The 21,382-nt window shown below is 40.4% G+C and overlaps 1 protein-coding gene across 4 annotated transcripts in view; it reads right to left on the bottom strand.

Annotated features, from left to right (window-relative positions):
* The window catches only part of LOC116047870 (ras and Rab interactor 2-like), a 54,261-nt gene that overhangs the window by 23,471 nt on the left and 9,408 nt on the right, over positions 1-21,382 (bottom strand). For 3 of the 4 annotated variants that reach the window (XM_031296894.2, XM_031296891.2, XM_031296893.2), the window contains exons 2-7: positions 20,130-20,218; positions 17,392-17,492; positions 15,889-16,099; positions 14,106-14,217; positions 7,972-8,044; positions 5,778-5,869 (exon numbers count right to left, since the gene is read on the bottom strand). In XM_031296894.2, coding sequence (XP_031152754.2) covers positions 5,778-5,869; positions 7,972-8,044; positions 14,106-14,217; positions 15,889-16,099; positions 17,392-17,492; positions 20,130-20,189 — 649 coding nt within the window. In that variant the 5' untranslated portion in view covers positions 20,190-20,218. Of the gene's footprint in view, positions 1-5,777; positions 5,870-7,971; positions 8,045-14,105; positions 14,218-15,888; positions 16,100-17,391; positions 17,493-20,129; positions 20,219-21,382 lie in introns of those variants that run through there. The other variant, XM_031296895.2, reaches the window with a different exon arrangement.

The raw sequence follows: 21,382 nt of genomic DNA on the forward strand, positions 1-21,382 counted from the left end.
CACCAATCCTGTTTGTAGTATTTATGGACAGGATATCGAGGCGTAGTCGGGGTGGAGAGGGGTTGCAGTTTGGTGAGCTGGGGATCTCATCGCTGCTTTTTGCAGATGATGTGGTCCTGATGGCATCGTCGGCCTGTGACCTTCAGCACTCACTGGATCGGTTCGCAGCCGAGTGTGAAGCGGCTGGGATGAGGATCAGCACCTCTAAATCTGAGGCCATGGTTCTCAGCAGGAAACCGATGGAGTGCCTTCTCCAGGTAGGGAATGAGTCTTTACCCCAAGTGAAGGAGTTCAAGTACCTTGGAGTCTTGTTCGCAAGTGAGGGAACAATGGAGCGGGAGATTGGTCGGAGAATCGGCGCAGCGGGTGCGGTATTACACTCAATTTATCGCACCGTTGTGACGAAAAGAGAGCTGAGCCAGAAGGCAAAGCTCTCAATCTACCGGTCAGTTTTCGTTCCTACCCTCACCTATGGTCATGAAGGCTGGGTCATGACCGAAAGAACGAGATCCAGGGTACAAGCGGCCGAAATGGGTTTCCTCAGGAGGGTGGCTGGCGTCTCCCTTAGAGATAGGGTGAGAAGCTCAGTCATCCGTGAGGAGCTCGGAGTAGAGCCGCTGCTCCTTCGCGTCGAAAGGAGCCAGTTGAGGTGGTTCGGGCATCTGGTAAGGATGCCCCCTGGGCGCCTCCCTAGGGAGGTTTTCCAGGCACGTCCAGCTGGGAGGAGGCCTCGGGGAAGACCCAGGACTAGGTGGAGGGATTATATCTCCAACCTGGCCTGGGAACGCCTCGGGATCCCCCAGTCGGAGCTGGTTAATGTGGCTCGGGAAAGGGAAGTTTGGGGTCCCCTGCTGGAGCTGCTACCCCCACGACCCGTTACCGGATAAGCGGAAGAAGATGGATGGATGGATGGATTTAATATATGTAATAATACTGTTACAATGGTGGATTATCTTTGTAAATGTCGGGGCAAATAGTTTGGAAAACAGGAGCCTCTCACGTCCAGGAGGTAAAGCAAACCTGCAGCAGAGCAAAGTAAAGTAAAACGCTTGGCTTCCTTCCTTCTTTTAAAGCAGCCAATGTCAACTGGCGGCCCGCGGGCCACATCCGGCCCGCCAAAGCGTTTAGTCTGGCCCGCAGAATAATCATGAATTCAGAAAATGTGAATAGGAAAAAATGTGTTCTGTTATTTAGCATTTCAAGCATTTACAGCAGGTAACATTACAAAGGTAGAGCACAAACCCAGCCCCTGTATTTGCATTTCTATTCACATGCCGGGATTCTGTACAGATGCCTGCGCTCCACACACACAGCTGAGCCGAGATGTGTGTGCGTTAAAACACGCAGTACCTGACTGGGAACGATACAAAGAGGATTACCAACGGCCGCTGGGGCAGATCAACTTACACTACTCTCGTTACTGTAAGTAGGCTACAATAAAACCTTTGTGAGTAAAAAGTCAATACTTATCAATGGACTCACCTGTATAGACAGGCATAAACATGTAGAAAGCGATATTTCAATCTGCTCTGTCTGCTCAGTCCACTCTTGTCCACCACGCTGTTTTACGCGAACACAGCTCTACTCTGCAAATAGCAAATTTTTACAAACAAGCTAAAACAAAAGCTGTCGGTTTGTAGTCTAACTGTTTATCTTAGTTTGCTGGGAATCTTGAAATTTGGACTAATTTTTATAAATGTAACTGTTGGCTGAACGAGCCATCCTCTCCGCTGGAGCGGTAAATCTATGGATGTATTATAAGACCACAACAGACGCATGTGGCTACTTAATATGCACGTGAATGACGCGATCGTTATGTTCGCGTTCTTCATTGTTGATGATGATGCTGGTTGTATTATTTTGCAACAGCATCGTTTCATTGCAAATGGGGCATACATGAGGAATGCATGGCCTGCTTATCAGTCCATTCATCATTCACCATTACCTGACAACAGCCATTTCTTTCTGCAAGCATTTTCCACCAATCAGGACGCTGCATACTACAACCATGTTTCCCTAATCACAGACTTTAACCATCACTCCTCAGTGAACTGCCTCCTAGTCTGAGATTTTTTTCTAGTTAAAGAGCCAGTTATCATTATGGAGTTTCTATGTTTTTTAGGAGTTCACTCACACTAATACATGTAAAAAAAAAAAATGAAATATAGCATTAATTCAGTAACAAAGTGAAAATTTCAAACAAGAATAGGCGTATTAGGTATAAATTCATTTCATTTTCTTTATTTGTAAGTCCGGCCCCCGGAGTGTCTGCTTAGAAACATTCTGGTCCTTGGAAAAATGTAGTTGATGACCCCTGTTTTAAAGGCATTCATCTACTGTAGCTGCAGAGGGAAATATTGAGATTGAGATATTGAGATTGAAATTTGCTAAATACGAGATGGCTTACATGCAGATTGGTGATGAGCAATACCAAAAACAATGCCATGAATCAGAGATGCTCACAAATCTCTGAGCTAAAAAGCCGAGCCAAGTCTCACGTCTTTGAGTAGAGTCCACATGTTTTGCATTCAGCGCTTATTTTGTTTGGGCCTTGTTGTATGACGTTTTTAAAGCCAAATTCTGATGAATGGCACAGAAGCAGGTACGGTCGACATGCTGTCCTCTCTCACGTGTAGCGCAGCAGATCAGTACATGTTACGTGTTACGTAAGTACTGTAGGTTATAGGTTACGCAGGGAGGGGAATAACCTCATCAGACATTTCCTGAGAAAAAAAGATTGTTCACAAGTCCCGAATCTCGAGCTGAGTCTGAAGTCTTTTGAGGACGAGTCTCAAGTCAAGTCTAAGGTCACTATGTGTGTGACTTAAGTGCGACTTGAGTCCAAATCTCAAACTCCAGTACCCATCTCTGCTATAAATACAGAATCCCAACTGTGCATTCATTCTGCAAGCAACACGTCAACAAGTCACTAGAAGACAATGTATTTAATTTATTAAATAAATTAGTTCCACTAAACAAATACACAAACAGTAGTTTGACAAATAATCTCAAGGTCCATTTACAGCGTCTTCTAACTGCATCTAGCAGGCATCCTGAAGACAACTTCATTGTAGCCATTTTAAGTTTCCCTTTTTGAAAGACTACAGAAAAAAGGCCTTAAGAAACGTTCAGGGTGCAGGTTTTTTCAGATAATCAGCATTGATTACGTTACTTAGTTAATGCTACATAGCTGATATAGCTTTAGAAAGGAAAAGCCGAAGTAGCAAAAATGCACAACCCACTTGTTCAGTCAATATACGTACAGCAACTAAACAGTGTTGGCGTCCTACACTGACTAAATAAATGTTTATTAATAATTGATAGCACGAACACATCATTTTCTAACATTGACAAAGATTAGTGTCTCTGTGTCCCAACCGGCACCTGCAGACGCTTCCCACCAAGAGTCAGGGTCTCTCACAGGTTTCTGCCTAAATGGAAGTTTTTCCCACCACTGTCGCACTAAATGCTTGCTCTTGGGGGAATTGTTGGAATTATTGGGTCTTTGTAAATTATAGTGTGGTCAAGACCTCCTCTATCTGTAAAGTGTCTTGAGATAACTCTTGTTATGATTTGATACTATAAATAAAACTACATTGAATTGAATTGAAAGACATTTTATTAAATGTGGATCAGTCACATCTGGTACCTGATCCCCTAAATAAGGTCAGTATCAGCCCGGGTACCAATCTCTTGTAAAATACACCACCAAAGCACAAATGAAAACTGCAATGGTTAGGGCCCTCTGTCAAAATCAAGTTTAAATACCTAATATTTTAGTTTAACTCAGGTTTAATCAATTATAACGAACTGACAATGAACCTGGAACTCCAGTGTAGAAATTTTAGTTGGTTTCTGGGAATGTCAGAAAAATAGGTTGGGGGAACATGTGTGTGTAGGGCTCCATAGTGGCCAACAGGTCATTTTTGCCCAATGGTGGGTTACAACAAACAAACTGCCTCCTAAACCAAACTGTCATTACAGGTGGAGAGTCATATAACAGAACGTAAACAATACGACACTGTGAAGAGCCAACAGTACTGTTCTCATCTTTCCCAGCCATTAAGGTTGCACGTATGTACCTACGTAACAGCCTTTTAGATCAACTATCCACTGCCACTCAAGTACCTTAACAGACACAAAAGCCGCCATTGTGTCACCTCACTAAACAAGAACCCTTTTGTGAATAGAGAGAGAGAGAGAGACAGATAGAGTGACATAACTGTATTGTGTTGTGTAATGGAATTATTTTGTAATAGTGTGTTGTATAGCGATCTGTAAAGTATAGAATGTCACACCTATGTATTTAATATGTGATATGTATATGAATTTGAGAGAGAGAGAGAGAGAGAGAGAGAGAGAGGAATACAAGAGAGGGAAAGAAATAGAAAAAATTTTTTATGTCTGTAGATCATTTGAGACTATTTGAGACTACAAAAGACTCTGATCGAATCATTGTGTGTCATCCTGAACTCTTTCAGAAGCTGTCCGGCAGAGGGACACTGGAAGTCTGGCCGAGTCAGCCGAGAGTACACATAACAGCTCAGAGCTGAGTCACAGAACACGAGCCTGAATGCACAGAAAGGTCACTCTAAGTGGGTTATGGAAAGAGCAGTGGTGTGGAAAATAAATCCACAAACATCTACACAGTTTTAAACCATTATTTTTGCCTCAACTAGGTGCAAAAGTACATAGTATAAGTTAGGAGAGGCAGGTAGTCAAAATAATGTCTGCTCTTCAAAGAAATACATAAATGAAATGGTTTTGTGATAACAACATGGTCTTCATTACAGTAAAAATGTCTTCACCCTTTTTTGAGATGAAGGTGTCAGATTATATGAATGAAAATGTCCAGCGTTTTTAGGTGATGGCTGTAAGAAGGCCGAGGCCTTCCGCAGCTGGGAGGAAAGCGGAAAAAAAGCTCCAGAGGAACCCAGCTCTCGCCTGAGTCCATGCCCAGCTGAGCAGCACTGATCTGGGCCTGGAAGAGGCTTTTGTCCCTGGGGGGGTGAGTCATTTAGCAAAGGCATGCCAGTTAATCTTTCAAGCAGAGGGGAATGTGGTTGACAGGGGCTTTACGAGTGTAACGCCTCAGGAAAAAGGAAAAAACTCAATTTTTACAAGAGATGTGGAGTGGAGTAAAACACTTAACTTTTCTGAATCAGCTAGAAGCTGACAGAGCTACACAAATCAGTTTGGCTGCAAACAACTGATGCAATACTACCAATAATTGATTCAAACTGGCTGGTGTCTCTGTTGACACAATAAGGAAGATTTATAACAAACACAACTTATGACATGACACACTGATACTACACCACTGCACACAACCTTTACATAGTTTACATGGTAATCCTTTCTGGAGACTCCTCTCTAGTGATTTTAACATGTCTCCCTATCCTACAACTCTATATTTTCATTACTTAATATGATTATGGGAACACCAAATGATGTACATTTACATGCCTACATCCAACATTACACATACTATGTTTTCATGCTCGACTATTACTTTTTTTTACATGTGTTAACAGCTTCATTTGCAAATGTTATAAGCCAATTTTCTAATTCTTTCTAGATAAAAAGCAATCACTTTCCCCATGAAGCATGATTATTTCCTTTATCTATTGTGTTTTTATCTAAATCATGTTGCTTTCTGCTGCAATGGAATCAAGAAACGTCCTCTTCAGTTTCCCACCTTCAGCTTGCAATCAGTTCACAGATTCCCCCAATTGCATTCTTGTTCCCCAAATATATATTCAAATTTGAGAACAAACCTGCTCCAAGTTTAGCAACCTCCTCGAGATCAGCAGACGTTCTGGCTGAAGCGATGGCTTCTGGAAGCTTCAGAGTGAAGGGCAGCACATCCCTAAGAAAAAGAGAAAATATGGAGTGTAAGGGAGAAAGACCTGGTCAACAGAGAAAAGAAAAGAGGGCGGGACTGACAGCCTTTTCAAAACGTGTGTGAGTCACTTTGTTGAAAAAGAGGAGCATGGTGTAGCTTGGGTATGTGGTGTATGTTGGACCAGACAGCTGGAGGGTAATATATGCCCGCTGCTCTCCTCCCTGTGGGTCTTTACAAGCTTTTCAAAGTTCTCAGTCAAGCAAACCCGAGTCACCAAAGCTTAACATTTTACCTACTGATTTGTGAAGGACATAATAATTATAGTGTACGTGCAATTAAGTGAAGTCCGGGTCAGTCCTGGTGAAGTCTGTCTTGTGCCAGCGCACCAGGATATAAACAATCATTATCTCGAGCTGATGTTAACTACAAAAGCTCATAACCGTAAACTTTGCTACATAGCACTGGTTGGGAACATTCCAATGATCTGCCACTGCTGGTAAACAAAGTGACTGTACTGAGAGAACCTTAGTGTTTCCAATTATAATTCTGATCAAACCTGCTTTCATTGTCTGTCCTGTTTAAATTACATAACAATGAGTAGTTGTTTTGTTCTGGCACCAGTGGTGCTATGTGCATTGGAATAGTAATGCACTAGTGATATATTTCTATTTCAACTATGTATCCATCTAAAGATGCTTCTGTGCTTCCCTGTTAAGATAAAGGATGACAACATTCTTGATACCTCCTTCCTGGCCTTTGTTTTAATTTGTAGCTTTCATTTCATTCTTAATGTTAAATAGCTATATTATGTACTGTATGTGTTATTTGTTTTTTTATTTTATCGTTTTTTTTTTTAATGCACCATCAACCAAAACAATATTTCTTAAAGGCAGTGGTGGAATGTAACGAAGTACAAATATTTTGTTACTGTACTTACGTACATTTTTCACGTATCTGTACTTTACTTAAGTACAATCAATAGTGCATACTTTTGACTTTTACTTCGTTACATTTTGCAGCAATTATCTATACTTTCCTCCACTACATTTCTACAACGTTCTGTTACATTTTCGTTTCATTTCAGATCAGTTTTTCCCCCTGACAAAACGTCTTCCTGACCGTCACACGTTTGCAGCGGCCGTCCAGCTCCCGGTGCCGCTCGCGATATTACGAATCCCACTATGGCCACGCCAAGACCCGCCCTTCAATAGCATTTATTGGCCAAGCGCGTACCGCTCCCGGTACTACCGCTGCTGCTCCCGACACTCTGCTTGGTCATATGTGAAGCATCCGTTCACATAGGGTTAATATACAACCTGTATATCTATCTTAAAAACATTCCCGGTCCTCCTCAGCTGTGAAGCCATGTACTTGTTGTCCAAGCCTGTGTGTTCTTGCTAAATAAATGTGTGCAGCATTCACTGTCCCGTGGGAAATAATGCAAAGTCGAGCTTCATGCAGATCACCCTGATAGATAACCAGAATTGTAAGTCAGAATGCAAACTGGGCCACAGATGGTAAGCACAATTACATTAACCTAAAACTAACTTAATTAAAATGCCACAGCCCATACAGTTTTTTGTAAATTATTAGAATATAGACATTAAGAGAGTAAATCGTTATGCAAGTACTTTTACTTTTAATACTTAAAGTACATTTAAAATCAGGTACTTTTTACTTTTACTTAAGTAGGGTTTTCATTGTTGTACTTTTAATTTTACTAAAGTAAATATATCTCTGGTTATTTGTACTTTTACTTAAGTACTGAGATTCAGTACTTCCTCCACCACTGCTTAAAGGCAAAATGTGTGTCAAAATACCATTTTGAATTACGTATAGTTGTGGTCCTGCAGAGATGTCCCGACCTACAAATCCTATCCTACAGACTAAAGAAAAAATCTTTGTTTGGTACAGATCCTCGCAAAAAAATCACATTTTAATCATTTCATTTTAATATTTTTTAAATGAAAACGTGAATAATGATCGAAAAATGACGATTCCCTCCAATATCGTGAATTACATCATAATTGCAATTTCAGTCCAAATAATCGCATTTAGATATTTTCCTCATATCGTGTAGCCCTAATGTGTATGAAACATATAGTATTTCGGACTGATGAACTCACCTGCTGATGCAGCAGAAAGCCACCAGACGGAAAAGGTCAGCAAAGCTCAGGCCTGATCCCACCAAAGAGAAAGCTGTAGGAGCACAGAACAACAAGAAGATGATGATGAACACAGCAAACTATCAGAGGAAAATCATTAAAAACAAAAACAAGGTTTAGTCAAAACAGCTCCAAAATTAACCATTTCATTTAGTAGTTAAACTCTAAAGACCACCGAACCATACAAGATTTTTTTGATTTAATTTCATCAAAGAAATCCTGCGATTTTGGGCATAAACTGTAACTCTTAGAATATAAAACCATGCAGATTCCACATGCATCATGTTTTTACTTATTTTACTGGCAAGGGGCAACGAGGATATAGCTGAGAAACAAGCACAACAACCAGAGCAACTTGTTTTAAACCAATGCATGCTAAAGGAATGGTTTACTTCATCTTTAGAATCCCTCATCTAACTTAAATTCCCCTAAGGATAAAAGAATTAGACTGGTATTATAAGTGTCATATAAATAATCGGAACAAATAGCAACCAGAATGACTGTGGTGCTAACCACTTTCTCCATGTGGACTCAAATTGTTGCTTAATGCATTTGTAAGGGATTAAGTGCACACAGAACAGTTGGGAGGAGGAAAACTTATGCAACTTGTCGGTAATACAATAGTGAAAACGTTTTTTTGCTATGGGCACACAGTTGCAACAGCTTACAGTCATGCCTACTGGCACTGTACTCAGTGTTTTCTGATTATCGACAGAGATAACAGGCATATCTGTGTGTTGTAAGATAAGCAGTGTGAGATTTTATCAGTCAATAAAATGGAATTGTTTGCAGTTATGTCTCTACAGTACATTTGAATCCAAAGGTTGATTCAAATGGTTGAATAGGTTGAAGGATGCAGAGACAGCGAGAGAAGAATACAGGTTTACACTTTGGAGTGAATGAGAAGTGGGTTAAAGCCAAACATATGTCTAGATGGGAGCAGGCCTACAACTTAGCACTCTCCTTATCTGAAATCCCCAATGAGCTATAATCTATCACACTCTTGTTCAAATATTGACATTTATAAGTGAAAGATTTATAATTATTATTTTTATCTAGCAACATCCAGTCAAAGAACTACTAATGAAAAATTTGCCCTTTTGGCTAATTCTGGCACTTTTAATCCATGTATAATCATGTGTTTTATTAATTTGCACTGGCCTTAAATAAACTGAATTGAATGGAACTAAATAAAACTACGGAAGAACCTAAGCCGTGTCAACTTTCGTTGACAGTTTTCAATACTTGGCGCTATGAACACCAATTCAATTCTCAAAATGTGCTGTGGGTTCCAACACCCAAAATAACATCAACACGGTGGGATGAAACAGTCAAAAACAGCCGCAAAATCAAACATGCGTTACATACTTTAGTTCTAAAGTCATCAAACCATACTTTGGATAGAGAGTTTTGATTTGGCAAATGGGCCAATAAGACTTATTTGCTTCATCTGCACAGACTATCTATCTATCTATCTATCTATCTATCTATCTATCTATCTATCTAATTTATCTATCCATCTATCTACTAGGATACACTAAACAATTTTACGCAACTCAACAATTCTCTGTTAAAGAACACAAGTTCTAACAGGCCACAGGACAATGTAATCCTCAAGTAGCGTGAGAGTAAAATGAGTCACATACAGTAAAACCGAAATCCAATTCAATCAGGAAACTTGTGCCAAGGTTTTAGTCATTTATTGGAAGAGAATACACACTTAAGCAATAACCAGATTATCAGTCATGCTAATGGCACGGCTTTATGGGTGGCAATATCATTCTGTTGGTCAGCCCAGCACTTTGGTTGAGACTTAAATAAGGCTTTTACTGAAATATTTGTTTTGGATGGATGGATCGCCACAAAATTTGGGATCCAGTCAATGTGTCCAATTCTTTGTTTATTGAGCAAATATTGGTAAAATGTATGACATTTCCATCAGCCTCAGCTCTACTTTAGTTGTGTTTAAGCAATTGTTAGCATGCTACCATTCTAAAATACGGCGAATGAACATGGTAAGCGTATCTGTTTCGCATCAGCATGTTAGCATTGTCACTATGGTTCTGCGTAGAATCAACGGCGTACCCACACAGACCCCTGCAGACCCCTCTGCGTCTTCGCCGGACCCTACACCGTAGCCTGACGTGCACCTCTCAAAAAATGTAATTACACGTCGCGGCCACGCACGTCGCTCGGCCGTGACTCATTTCCTGGTTAGGGTTAGGGTTAACTTTTCCTGCTACAGATTTCCCACCGTGGTCAGAAAGAACAGGGGCAACATGGCATCATGACTGCGTAAACATACACGCCACTTTCCTAAAGCCAAATGGCGTGTTATCTGTACGCATTTTGGGCTACCCACATGTATGTCTACGCTGTATACAGCAGATGTAAACATACACACCACGTCGTGTCACCACGTGGCGTGTAAAAAAAAAAAAGGTTGGGTTTAGGGAAAGAACATTGGGAAAGGCTTTAGTAACACTAAAACATGACAAAAACAAGACGTTGACCAACGCTTACGAAAAAAATAAACTGTTGGGTTTAGGAAAAAACATTGGGGAAGGCTTTATTAAAGCAGCCATATTATGCTCATTTTCAGGTTCATAATTGTATTTTAAGGTTGTACCAGAATAGGTTTACATCGTTTAATTTTCAAAAAACACCATGTTTTTGTTGTACTGCACCGCTCTCTCTCACTGCTGCAGCTCCTCTTTTCACCTGGTCTCTGTTTTAGCTACAGAGTGCTAGCTGGGAGACTTCTAAATGAGGGCGCACATGTAAGTAGTTCTTTTGTAGATTATGGTGAACTTGTGTATGTTGTAGCAGTGCTTTGCTATTGAGAACGAGGTAGCATGCTACCGTTAGCATTAGCGTTAGCATGCTAACACTAACGCTACGAGCTGATGGTTGCGGTTAGCCTGCTCGTTTCGGCTTGTGACGTCACAAGCCGTGCCGATTTTGAACAGCTCACCCAGAGACTGAAGGCAGGACACATTCAGAAACCGTATCTCACTCTAAACAGCATGGATGGATTTTTTTCAAAGTTTGTATGTGTGTGGAAGCACCAGAGACACCAAAGAACACCCCAAATCCCAGAAAAAGTGATTTTTTCATAATATGGGCACTTTAAAAAAAAAAAAAAAAAAAAAAAAAGGTTGTTAAACGCCACACGCAGGACGCAATCGCGGCTCTCCTGGGTGAAGTCCTGTGTTTTACCCTCCGGAAACCACACACCCCCTAGCGTTCTGGCGGTGAAATGCACCGCGATGCAAAGAAACACGTTCAACCGCGACGCAGAACTCCGAAAGGGTCACAATGCTGTAGGAGCGACAGCGTAGCTACGGCATGGAGTTTATGCACAACCATAAAACAGTTTTTATTGTTTATTTTGTTTATTAGTTATGATGTGAGCATGCTGACGTTTGCATTTTTCTCAAAGCACAGCCTCACAGAGTTGCTGTAGACTCTGAGAGCCTTCACAATTTCATTTTATAGTGTCAGATGAATCATAACAGAAGTTATCTCAAGGACACTTTACAGACAGAGTAGCTCTAGTCCACACTCTATAATTTACAGAAATCCAACAATTCCCCCCAAGAGCAAGCATTTGGTGTGACTTCCTTTTAACAGGCAGAAACCTCAAACAGAACCTGGCTCTTGGTGGGCGGCCATCTGACGCGACCGGTTGGGTTGGACCGGTTTTCACACCTGAAGGTGCAAACCAAGGTTTCCAATTCTGCTACATTGTATACATTTGATCCGGTCAGTTTTGGTTTCACATTGCAATTTTAGCAAGCGCACTAAAGAACACTACATGATATACCTTTGTTCTGTAGTCATCACAATGGGAGCTGCGTCTCCCTATACTTGCAATTGATTGGTTCGTAGATTGACGCGCACCTGTCAATTCTGCTGGAAATTCCACCGGATGTCCTTCTTTTCTGCAGGATGTCCGTCACCTTCCGCATTCTAAACTCTGGTGGATTTATGAGGACTATGGTTAACTGCTCCTCAGATCTCTGCAGGGTAAATCCAGACAGCTAGCTAGACTAGCTGTCTAATCTGAGTTTTCTGTTGCACGACTAAAACAACTTTTCAATGTACACATGTTCCACCAAACCACCAAGGCTATTTTGCAGCGGCAACATGTCTCCGTCCTCCTCCGATTGTGATTGGTTTAAGGAAATGCCAAGTTTTTCTCCAATCCCGAAATGCTGTGTGGACTAGCCAGACCCTCCTCCGCAGCGCTGTGGAGGAAGGTCTGGCAATGCGAGACTATGGCCGCTATAATAACATTGTTATGAACAAATCACCTGTGGCGTCCTGTTGTTTACTACAATATTATTATTATGGCATCACTACCAGCAGCACCTTTGTATACTGCTGGCCAGTGATGGAGTACTCGAGTCCTGGACCCTGGGGATATATATAACGAGACTCGACTCGGACTCGGATGAAGATCTGACTTAATAGGTTATAAAAATTTGATATAAGATGTTACACTTTCTCCTGTTTCGGCCGGGATCTTTTTTCCCACACAGCCACACATACGCTTCTCAGTTGGACACCGCTACCGCTCGCTCTCCTTGCTTGACAACACACTTACTGACGTCACTCGCTTAACGCTGCTAATGGCTGTGTTATAATAACAAAAGGTCTACATACTGTAAGCACTGGCTAATTGAATGTGCATCAAATCAACACTTTTTGTGATGCTTTGTGTTGTGTGTGATTACCAGTTATATGGCCACTTGGCCAGTGCGAATGCAAATGGAAAAAACGGTTTTGGGGGAGAGTAGCTACCAGTTTAGAAGTGGACTGTCCCTATAAATACGTTCCTGTAACTACTTGGTCGCAAAGAGACTCATATTCACATTTGGAAAATGCAGAGATGCGCCCCGGATCGTGAAGTTTGCCTACACGGATTTTGCACCCAGAAAAGTAAGTAAAATGCTTTCCATTGGCTAACGTTAGCTTTAGCTTATGCCACTTCGCTGTTTTATAAGCCCGTTGTCTGCGTGGGGTTTTGACATGTTTAACCACAGTTGCGTACGCTATATCGGCATTGCTATCCTTGTAAACTGCACCCCGTTCACATAATCTGCGCCGCCGGTGATTCACATACAGCGCATACTCTCACTAGGTAAGCATTGGGAAATTCCAGTCTGGTGCCAAAGTGTGCACACACAGGTAGAGGAAGAAGAAACTACACATTCAGAGCAGTGAGATGACTGTTCAAAGCTTCAGGAAAATCCCTGTGTTTCAGGTAACTGAAAATAGAACAGAACAAAGAAGAAAAGATTGTATTGAAGCCTCTGACACATTAGATTGAGATAACCCTCTAACTCTGGAACAAAGCCTCAAGAGGAATTACTGTACACACAACAGAAGGTTAAAACAAAAAAAAACCAATGGTGCCAATAACATTGCTTGAAACTGTTTGTTATTTATTGGTTATGATGCTTTTGCAAACTAATTACATTGTGGGTGGTTTGACTGTAGTAGAAGTTGAGTTACTTTGAGCAAATCTTTGTTGCTGCAATGCATGCCTGTGTTAGTCAGGCTGTTGTAAGTCAATAGTTGCTGTCAGTTTCACCAAACAGGACAGCACCTTCATCATTTTGATTAAATTGATTTTACAACAAAATAATTATATTTCCGGTGACAACCTCTTCATTTCATTCTACTTTATAATAGTTTGTGTTGCTGGTGGAGGACTTAGAAACCTGATAGGCAGCTTCATCAGTGGTGGAATGTAACTAAGTACATTTACTCAAGTACTGTACTTAAGTACAAATTTGAGGTACTTGTACTTGACTTGAGTCTTTTCTTTTCATGCCACTTTCTACTTCTATACCGCTACATTTCAGAGAAGAAAATTGTACTTTTTACTCCACTACTAAATTTTCAATGCAGCACTTTTACTTGTAACAGTATTTACCACTGTGTGGTACTAGTTTTTTTACTGAAGTAAAGGATCTGAATACTTCTTTTAACCCTGAGCTTCATGCTTATTAAATGTTTATACACACACACACACACACACACACACACACACAAAGCACATGCAGTAGGGGTTCCCAGAATCTTACTGTACTGGCTCTCCTTGACAGGGAAGTCTTTGACAGGAACTGCAGATTCTTTGTCCATGCGTAGAGATATTACTTTCCTCTGCAGGCTAGTTGACTTCCTCACCACAAATGTCTGCAGGCCAGGGGAGGAAACATCCAATCAAAAACATATACTTCAGTGTTTACTGAAGAACTGCGTCATTCTTTATGAAATTATGCTGACTCAAGTGTATTTTTGAGAGATTAATGTCATAGTGGTTTTGTCTGTGCGCTTCCCTGTATTTTAAAGAGGACAGGCTTCAGTTGGGAAAAGGTTTTGTCATGTACTTTCCATGCACCAATCAGGATTTAGCAATAAGAAAAAATACAGGGTGCTCACGGTTGTACGGTAGTAAACACCAGGTGAATGCAAAATGCTCTTGGGCCCCGTTCCGACATGGTTTTAAAATCTGATCTGAGTGATGGGATCACAAGTGGACAGCTCTACTGTAGGTACGCGTGTTCCCACTTGGCAGTAGAATGTGTCTCCAAATGTGTCTACAGTGACCACTTGTGATCCAATCACTCAGATCGGATTTTACTACCAGGTGGAAACGGGGTGTTGAATTCAATCTGGTCACCTATAGAAAAAGAGAAGACACTAGGGCTTACTTAAGGCAAACTTGCACCGAGCAAAGGATGTACTGTAGTTAAAATGCCTTAATCAGTTTAGGGCATATAAAAGAAAAATATATCACAAACGCCGACTGGTTTCGACCACACAGGATCTTTCTCAGGGCGAGACTGGAAAGAGTTGCTTTAGTCTATATCCACGACATTCCCCTTCCGGGATTGCTCCGATGCCACCGGAAATTCCACCGGATGTCATTATTTTCGGAAAAAAGAAATGCCAATTAAGACATAGATGGATCATAGGTAACCTTCATGTTGGGCTGGGCAATATCTTGATAATATATCGATATATGAGATTAGATATTTTGGAAATCGTAATATCGTAATATGACATAAGTGTTTTAAAACGTGTTTTAAACGCTGCTTACGCCCAGCTCTACCTTCATGTATAAAAGGAAACAGCTGATTTCAGGTGGGTGTTCCATTGTTCATGAGTTCATGTTTGGGAATAAACATAGGAAGGCGTATAATGCCTAAAAAAGGGTGCTGAACTTGGATTGTATATAATAAACTCTCTACATTTTGTGTTTAGGTGATCAACCACTGCATCTGTCATCACTACAGCCCTACCCATCACATACGGTTTTGTTCTCTTCTATTCACAAACACAGTAATCCACACAAATGAACCTATGCATTGGGTGACTCGTAGGGGTTGGGGGAAAAAACGATACAGCATAGTATCGCGAGATTTTCCGTGGTAATACTGTATTGATACATGGACGTTAATATCAGTCTTTTATAATAGAAATTGCACATGAGAATTTAACATTTTGGTACTAGAATAATAAAATCAACCGCTTTTAAGACCAGATAAAACCGATGTTTACAAAGTTTTCCTTTGGGACATAATGTGAAGTTTAAGAAAAAGGTCATAAATAATGAAGTAGTAAGAAGTATCGTGATAATATCGTATCATGGGGCCTCTGGTGATTCCCACCCCTACTGACTGCAGTTATTTTCAAGACTGCACTTTGTCTCATACTTCGCTAAGTACACTTTTGTTGGACTGTGTTAAAAATGAGTTAATTGGTGGCAATGATTTTGAATGCTGTAGTAACACCGAGGAGGCGTTGAAATGATTGTTTCAACAGTGTGGATACAAGGAGTCCCAGTGGCTGCTGTTCCCTTACCCCAGTGGGTTGGCTCTGCAGTATATGTATGGCATCCTGGTGGTTGAGGCCCAGCTGGAGCCACACAGCATGCGTCTGCACCAGTCTGTCCAGAACACTGAGCCGCCGATGCAGGGAATCGTAGCCCGAATCTCTGGCTCTGGCCAGCCCCGCTCCCATCCCGGCACAGGGGGAAGCCTGCAGGAAGAGACCTCCCACCTCTTCACCCAGTCTGATAACAAGATCAAACAAATATGAAATATATGCTACAGAAACTGTGTCTTAGAAAATGAATTACCAGAAATGCACACTAATGATTCCAGCAAAGGTATGCTGGGCTTTAGGGCTGCACGATATAAAGAAAATATGCGATATGCGATAACATTGTTGAATATCGTGATAACCATATTACTTAAATATATACATAAATATACAGATAAAGTGAACTCAGTTTGGCATTTCTGTTGCTTTCAGTATTCTGCTAAAATTAAACAAATTGCTTGTTGAATTTGAAACAAAGGAAAGGAAATCATTACCAACATTCTTATATTGAACAAACTGAACATTGCTTTGAATATAAAAGGCACCACTGAAAAAACAATGACAGCTATGTTATGAGTGCAGTTTTCTTTTCTTTTTTAAGATTTTTTGTTGGGCATTTCTGCCTTTAATTGATAGGACAGCTAAGATATGAAAGGGGAGAGAGAGGGGGAAGACATGCAGGAAAGTGCCGCAGGTCAGACTTGAACCCTGGGCCTCTGCGTCGAGAAATAAACCTCTATACATGGGTGCACACTCCACCAGGTGAGCAACCCGGGAGCACAAAGTGCAGTTTTCTACTGATATTTTTTTTCAACTAACACAAAAAATCTCTAAGCGTCTTTCACGATATGTTGTAGCCTTTCACAATATGTATATTGCGCCAGTTGATATTGCGATGACGATAAAAAAACGGTATATCATGCAGCCCTAATGGGCATGGTCTGAATTCAACTTGACATTATTCACATACACATTCTGACTCTTCTTTTCAAAGCTTATATTGTATCATCATCAGAAGATTGTCTGGGATCTCAGTTTTCTACAAGGGTAAAATAAGGTAAGATGTCATTTAGGTTCAAAGACTTACGGGACAAAGTCCACACACACACACACACACACACACACACACACACACACACACACACACCCACACCCACACACATTATACCAGTTCCCGGAAAGCTTATCAGTTTGTTATGCTACCTTCTGATTCCTGACACAGCTACGTGACAGCATTGTGTCAGTATGTGGCCATCACATTTGTGCCATCACATAAGGCCTTATAAGAGTGTCCTCTGTTGGTAGTCATGAAGAACTGCACTACATTGTAGCAAATGGCAATACTGGCATGGAAATTAAAAAATAAGTATGTACACTTACACACACTCACACACTCTCACACACACACACACACACACACACACACACGCACACACACACAAACAGAAAACTGTCTTATGTGCAGACACACTCTGAGCTCACCCAAGGAGTGTATCTGTATTGTGGTCTCCTTCTGCAGGCTTAGTCTTCTTCCCCATTTCCTTCTTCAAGGTGCCGATTTCCCAGGCAAATGAGTCGATCAGCTACAAACAAACACACAAATATCTGTGTTTTCTGTTCTATTTTTTTAAAACATTTAGCTTTTAAAAAGTGATGGGGACAAACAACCATTTCAAAAAGTGGTGGGGACCTGTACCCACCACGGGTGATGACACCTAATGACCTCCTAAACTCATGCATGAATGGTGCACACACACAGATTTGATCCTAAATTGTGTGTAAGAACAATTTAAAAACTTTTTGTGGCTTTCATCAAAACTTGCCTCCCGCTTGTTCATCAAAACTCAAGAGTGCCTTAAATGCGTTAGCCAATATGCACAGGAGCCAAGTTGCATTTTGGGTTGTGAAATATTGAATGAATGACAGCAATGCTAACAGCCTTGACCAGTATGACACTCTGGCCTGATTCAACACCTAACTACAAAAGTTTCATTTTTAAAATGTAAAGTTATCGGACTTCCACTTCATGGTTTTTATTTTCTCTTACTTCTAAATGATTTAAAGTTATAATTTCTAATATTATCCTAAAATTAAACCCCAAATATCACAGGGAGTAATGGAGCAGGCTCAGTGAGCTGAACGAGAAAGAAAAATGTAAGTCTTGATTTATAGGAATACTGTAAGCAATTATTTCCCTGGAACTAAGATTGAGCCTAATTCTTTTCAGTGTTGCACTGCCGTCATTTGTTTCGTTTCCCAATTATCTGTCTAGTTGGGCAATGTCTCTGTTGAGTAACGTCACGTCAGCTGCTTTAGCATAGAGGAAACAATTAGCTTAGCTGTTCCAAAGGAAATTACAAATGTTGACTCATTGGATTTGCCAAAGGCACATTTAAGGATCACAACCTTAAATTTAACTATAAAGCAACAAATATCAGTGTGTGTGTGTGTGTGTGTGTGTGTGTGTGTGTGTGTGTGTGTGTGTGTGTGTGTGTGCGTGCATGCCTATTATTAATTTTGTGTAACCAGTAACATTTCTCTGAAGGTAAATGTAGTAGTACAATGTTTTTCTCCGAAGTAGAAGTACACAGTTAAGTCCGTAGTTTACAGTTGAGTTGCATATTTTTAAAGTGCTTAGAGGGCCTTCTGTAAGTTATTTTGGGATACAATTTCTTAACATAATATAACAACAATATTCACATTTTTTCACACATTTATTTTTTAGAAGATCATAATAAATCTTTAGCTTAACCGCAGGCCAAGCTATCGACCCGTTCCGAACAGGCATGTTTTTAACGGGCACTGCACTAGTATTGAAAATCACATTCTGACATAATCAGATGCAGAACAAATTTCACTTTGTTAGTATGCTGGAAAATATTTGGAATATTATTTGAGAAACTACAAAAGCATGAGGTTAAACCATGAAAAACAGGATTGCAAACTATGGGGAAAGAAAACTGTGGCCACATTTGGCGAGGACACTGCCGCTGACACAAAATGGCAACCAGTGGCACTGCTTGAGATTCCACCAGGTCTGTATGCCCACTGCAAGCAATAAAACCGCCTTTAACTAACAAAATTATTCTTCAGGCGTCATGAGGAAAGTATGTGTCCTTGGCATTGGTGCTGGCCAAACGCCAGAGAGAGCAAAATAAATATTAAAAAAAGAGGCTGGAAAACTGCACTCACTGTTATACTGTTATACTAAACCTCCAAGTGACGCGTTTTGCGTCAAACTTTGAGTTTTTTCTGCTGGTCTGTGAGTTAGGGAGATCTGGGCACTCGTAAGATGGAGGGAAGTTTAACATTGTTCATTTGCACCACCAACATTATTATGATTCAAATATAGTTGAATGTCAGCAAAGTATCCCTTTAATAGTTCTATTTCTACCCCACCTTTATTTTACTTTTTTGTTTCGGCTAGCTTGCTGTGAGGTGTGGTTATGATTTAAGGCCATGTGTGTTTAAGGCAGGCCTGTAATTATCAAGGCTGCAGATAAACAGTGACACAGCCTTTACCCTCAGGCTGGCAAGGATCAGTCTTTGAACTGCCTGCTGGATAGTTGAGCACACTAAGCACCGTCCTCTGAACGAGTGAACTACAGATATAGAGAACAAGGTGATATTGTGCTTTGATTGTTTCCTCTTTTGTGGGAATATTTGATGAGAACCTTATTTCCCATTGTCTGATGAATATTACGCTCACTATTACATCTTCCTTAAAAACAAATCTCTGTTAAACAACTCAGGAGAAACTGAGCTTGAAAAGCCTGACAGGAAAACAAACCACAGAGCTGTCCTCTGCTCCTCTTTAATCTTCTCCAGGATTTAGCCTTGAACTGGACCTACGTTACCCTACAGTGTAAACAGAATAATCCAGGATCTTAAGGTAAACTAGAGTTGCTAATAGGGGTGGGGGGGGGTTTTTAGAAAACAATTAGTTTTTAGAAATGTCTCATGATATATTGTCTCTAAAAGGTGTATTATTGAACTTTTGGTTTTTGTTAAAGAAGGAAAAGAAATCGCAATATTATTGAATCACAATCTTTCGAGAATCGCAATGAATAAAAATAAATATACAAATACAATCGGCACCCATGTATTGTGAAATAATCGAATCGGGGAAAAAAGCATATAGTCCCAGCCCTAATTGCCTTACAGATCTGTGTGCAGAAATGATTTTGCCCCACGGATATAAATATTTGAGTGGCAAGTACCTTGAAGAAACTGCCTTTCCTCTCTTGCTTGCCGGGTTGACTGATGGTACTGGTGGACATGGTGTCTGTGGAGCCTTCTCTGTCCGTCTCTGAGGAGAGGAAAAAAGACAAAAAAACTAGCAGATCAGAATCAGAACAGCAACACAAGATCCTAATCCGTTCAGCCAAGGCAATTGCTATGACTTGTCTACCGATCATTAGGTTGTTTCATTTATCAAGATTGTTTTGTCGACTGCTGTTTCCAAAGACACAAATGCAATTTGAACCTCAACTTTTAAGCCTATGGACAAGAAAAAACTTTAAATTTGCTAAAACAGTATGTGAGATTTTTTTGTATGTCCGAAACCTCAGTATGAAACTAGTAGTACGTGAATTTCATACTATTTCCGATGAAATATTACAGTATGCAAACACTGGACAGTGCACCGGCATAAGTATCCCACAATGCAATTCGGCAGTAACGACAGCGTTCATAATAATTAATAATAATAACAATTTATACTAGAGGTGCAACGATGAATCGATTAATCGATTAGTTGTCAACTATTAAATTAATCGCCAACTATTTTGATAATCGATTAATCGTTTGAGTCATTTTTTGTATTAAAAAAAATAAGATTTCTCTGATTGCAGCTTGTTAAATGTGAATATCTTCTAGTTTCTTCTCTCCTTTGTGACAGTAAACTGAATATCTTTGAGTTTTGGACAAAACAAGACATTTGAGGATGTCCTCTTAGGCTTTGGGAAACATTGATCCACATTTTTCACCATGTTTTGACATTTTTATAGATCAAACAACTAATCGATTAATCAAGAAAATAATCGACAGATTAATCGACTATGAAAATAATCGTTAGTTGCAGCCCTAATTTGTACTTTATTAATCCAGCAAGGGGAAATAACGATGTTTAACAGACAAACCGACAGAAACCAAGCAGCTCTGTAACGACAATAATTTACATTTCTACATATTTAAAATCTGTGATTATGTCACCTGCGACTGTTGGTCTAGTTATTCACATCTTTCAGTAATTAAAGCATCATCTGGCGATGCCGCTGGACCAGCCTGCGGATGGTGGCTAGTTAGTTAGCTTGCTAATTCCACTGTGCTTTCATACACTAGCAACATAGCAGATAGCTGAAAGGAACATCGCGACTGTTGTGTGGAATAAGGTTGGCAAAAAAAAGGCGCTACTCTTTTCTGTGTCTATTTTTTCACTAAGAGGAAACTCAACAAAAAGCCATTTGCCAAC

This window comes from Sander lucioperca, chromosome 15 (assembly GCF_008315115.2).
Source record: "Sander lucioperca isolate FBNREF2018 chromosome 15, SLUC_FBN_1.2, whole genome shotgun sequence".
Lineage (NCBI taxonomy): Eukaryota > Metazoa > Chordata > Actinopteri > Perciformes > Percidae > Sander > Sander lucioperca.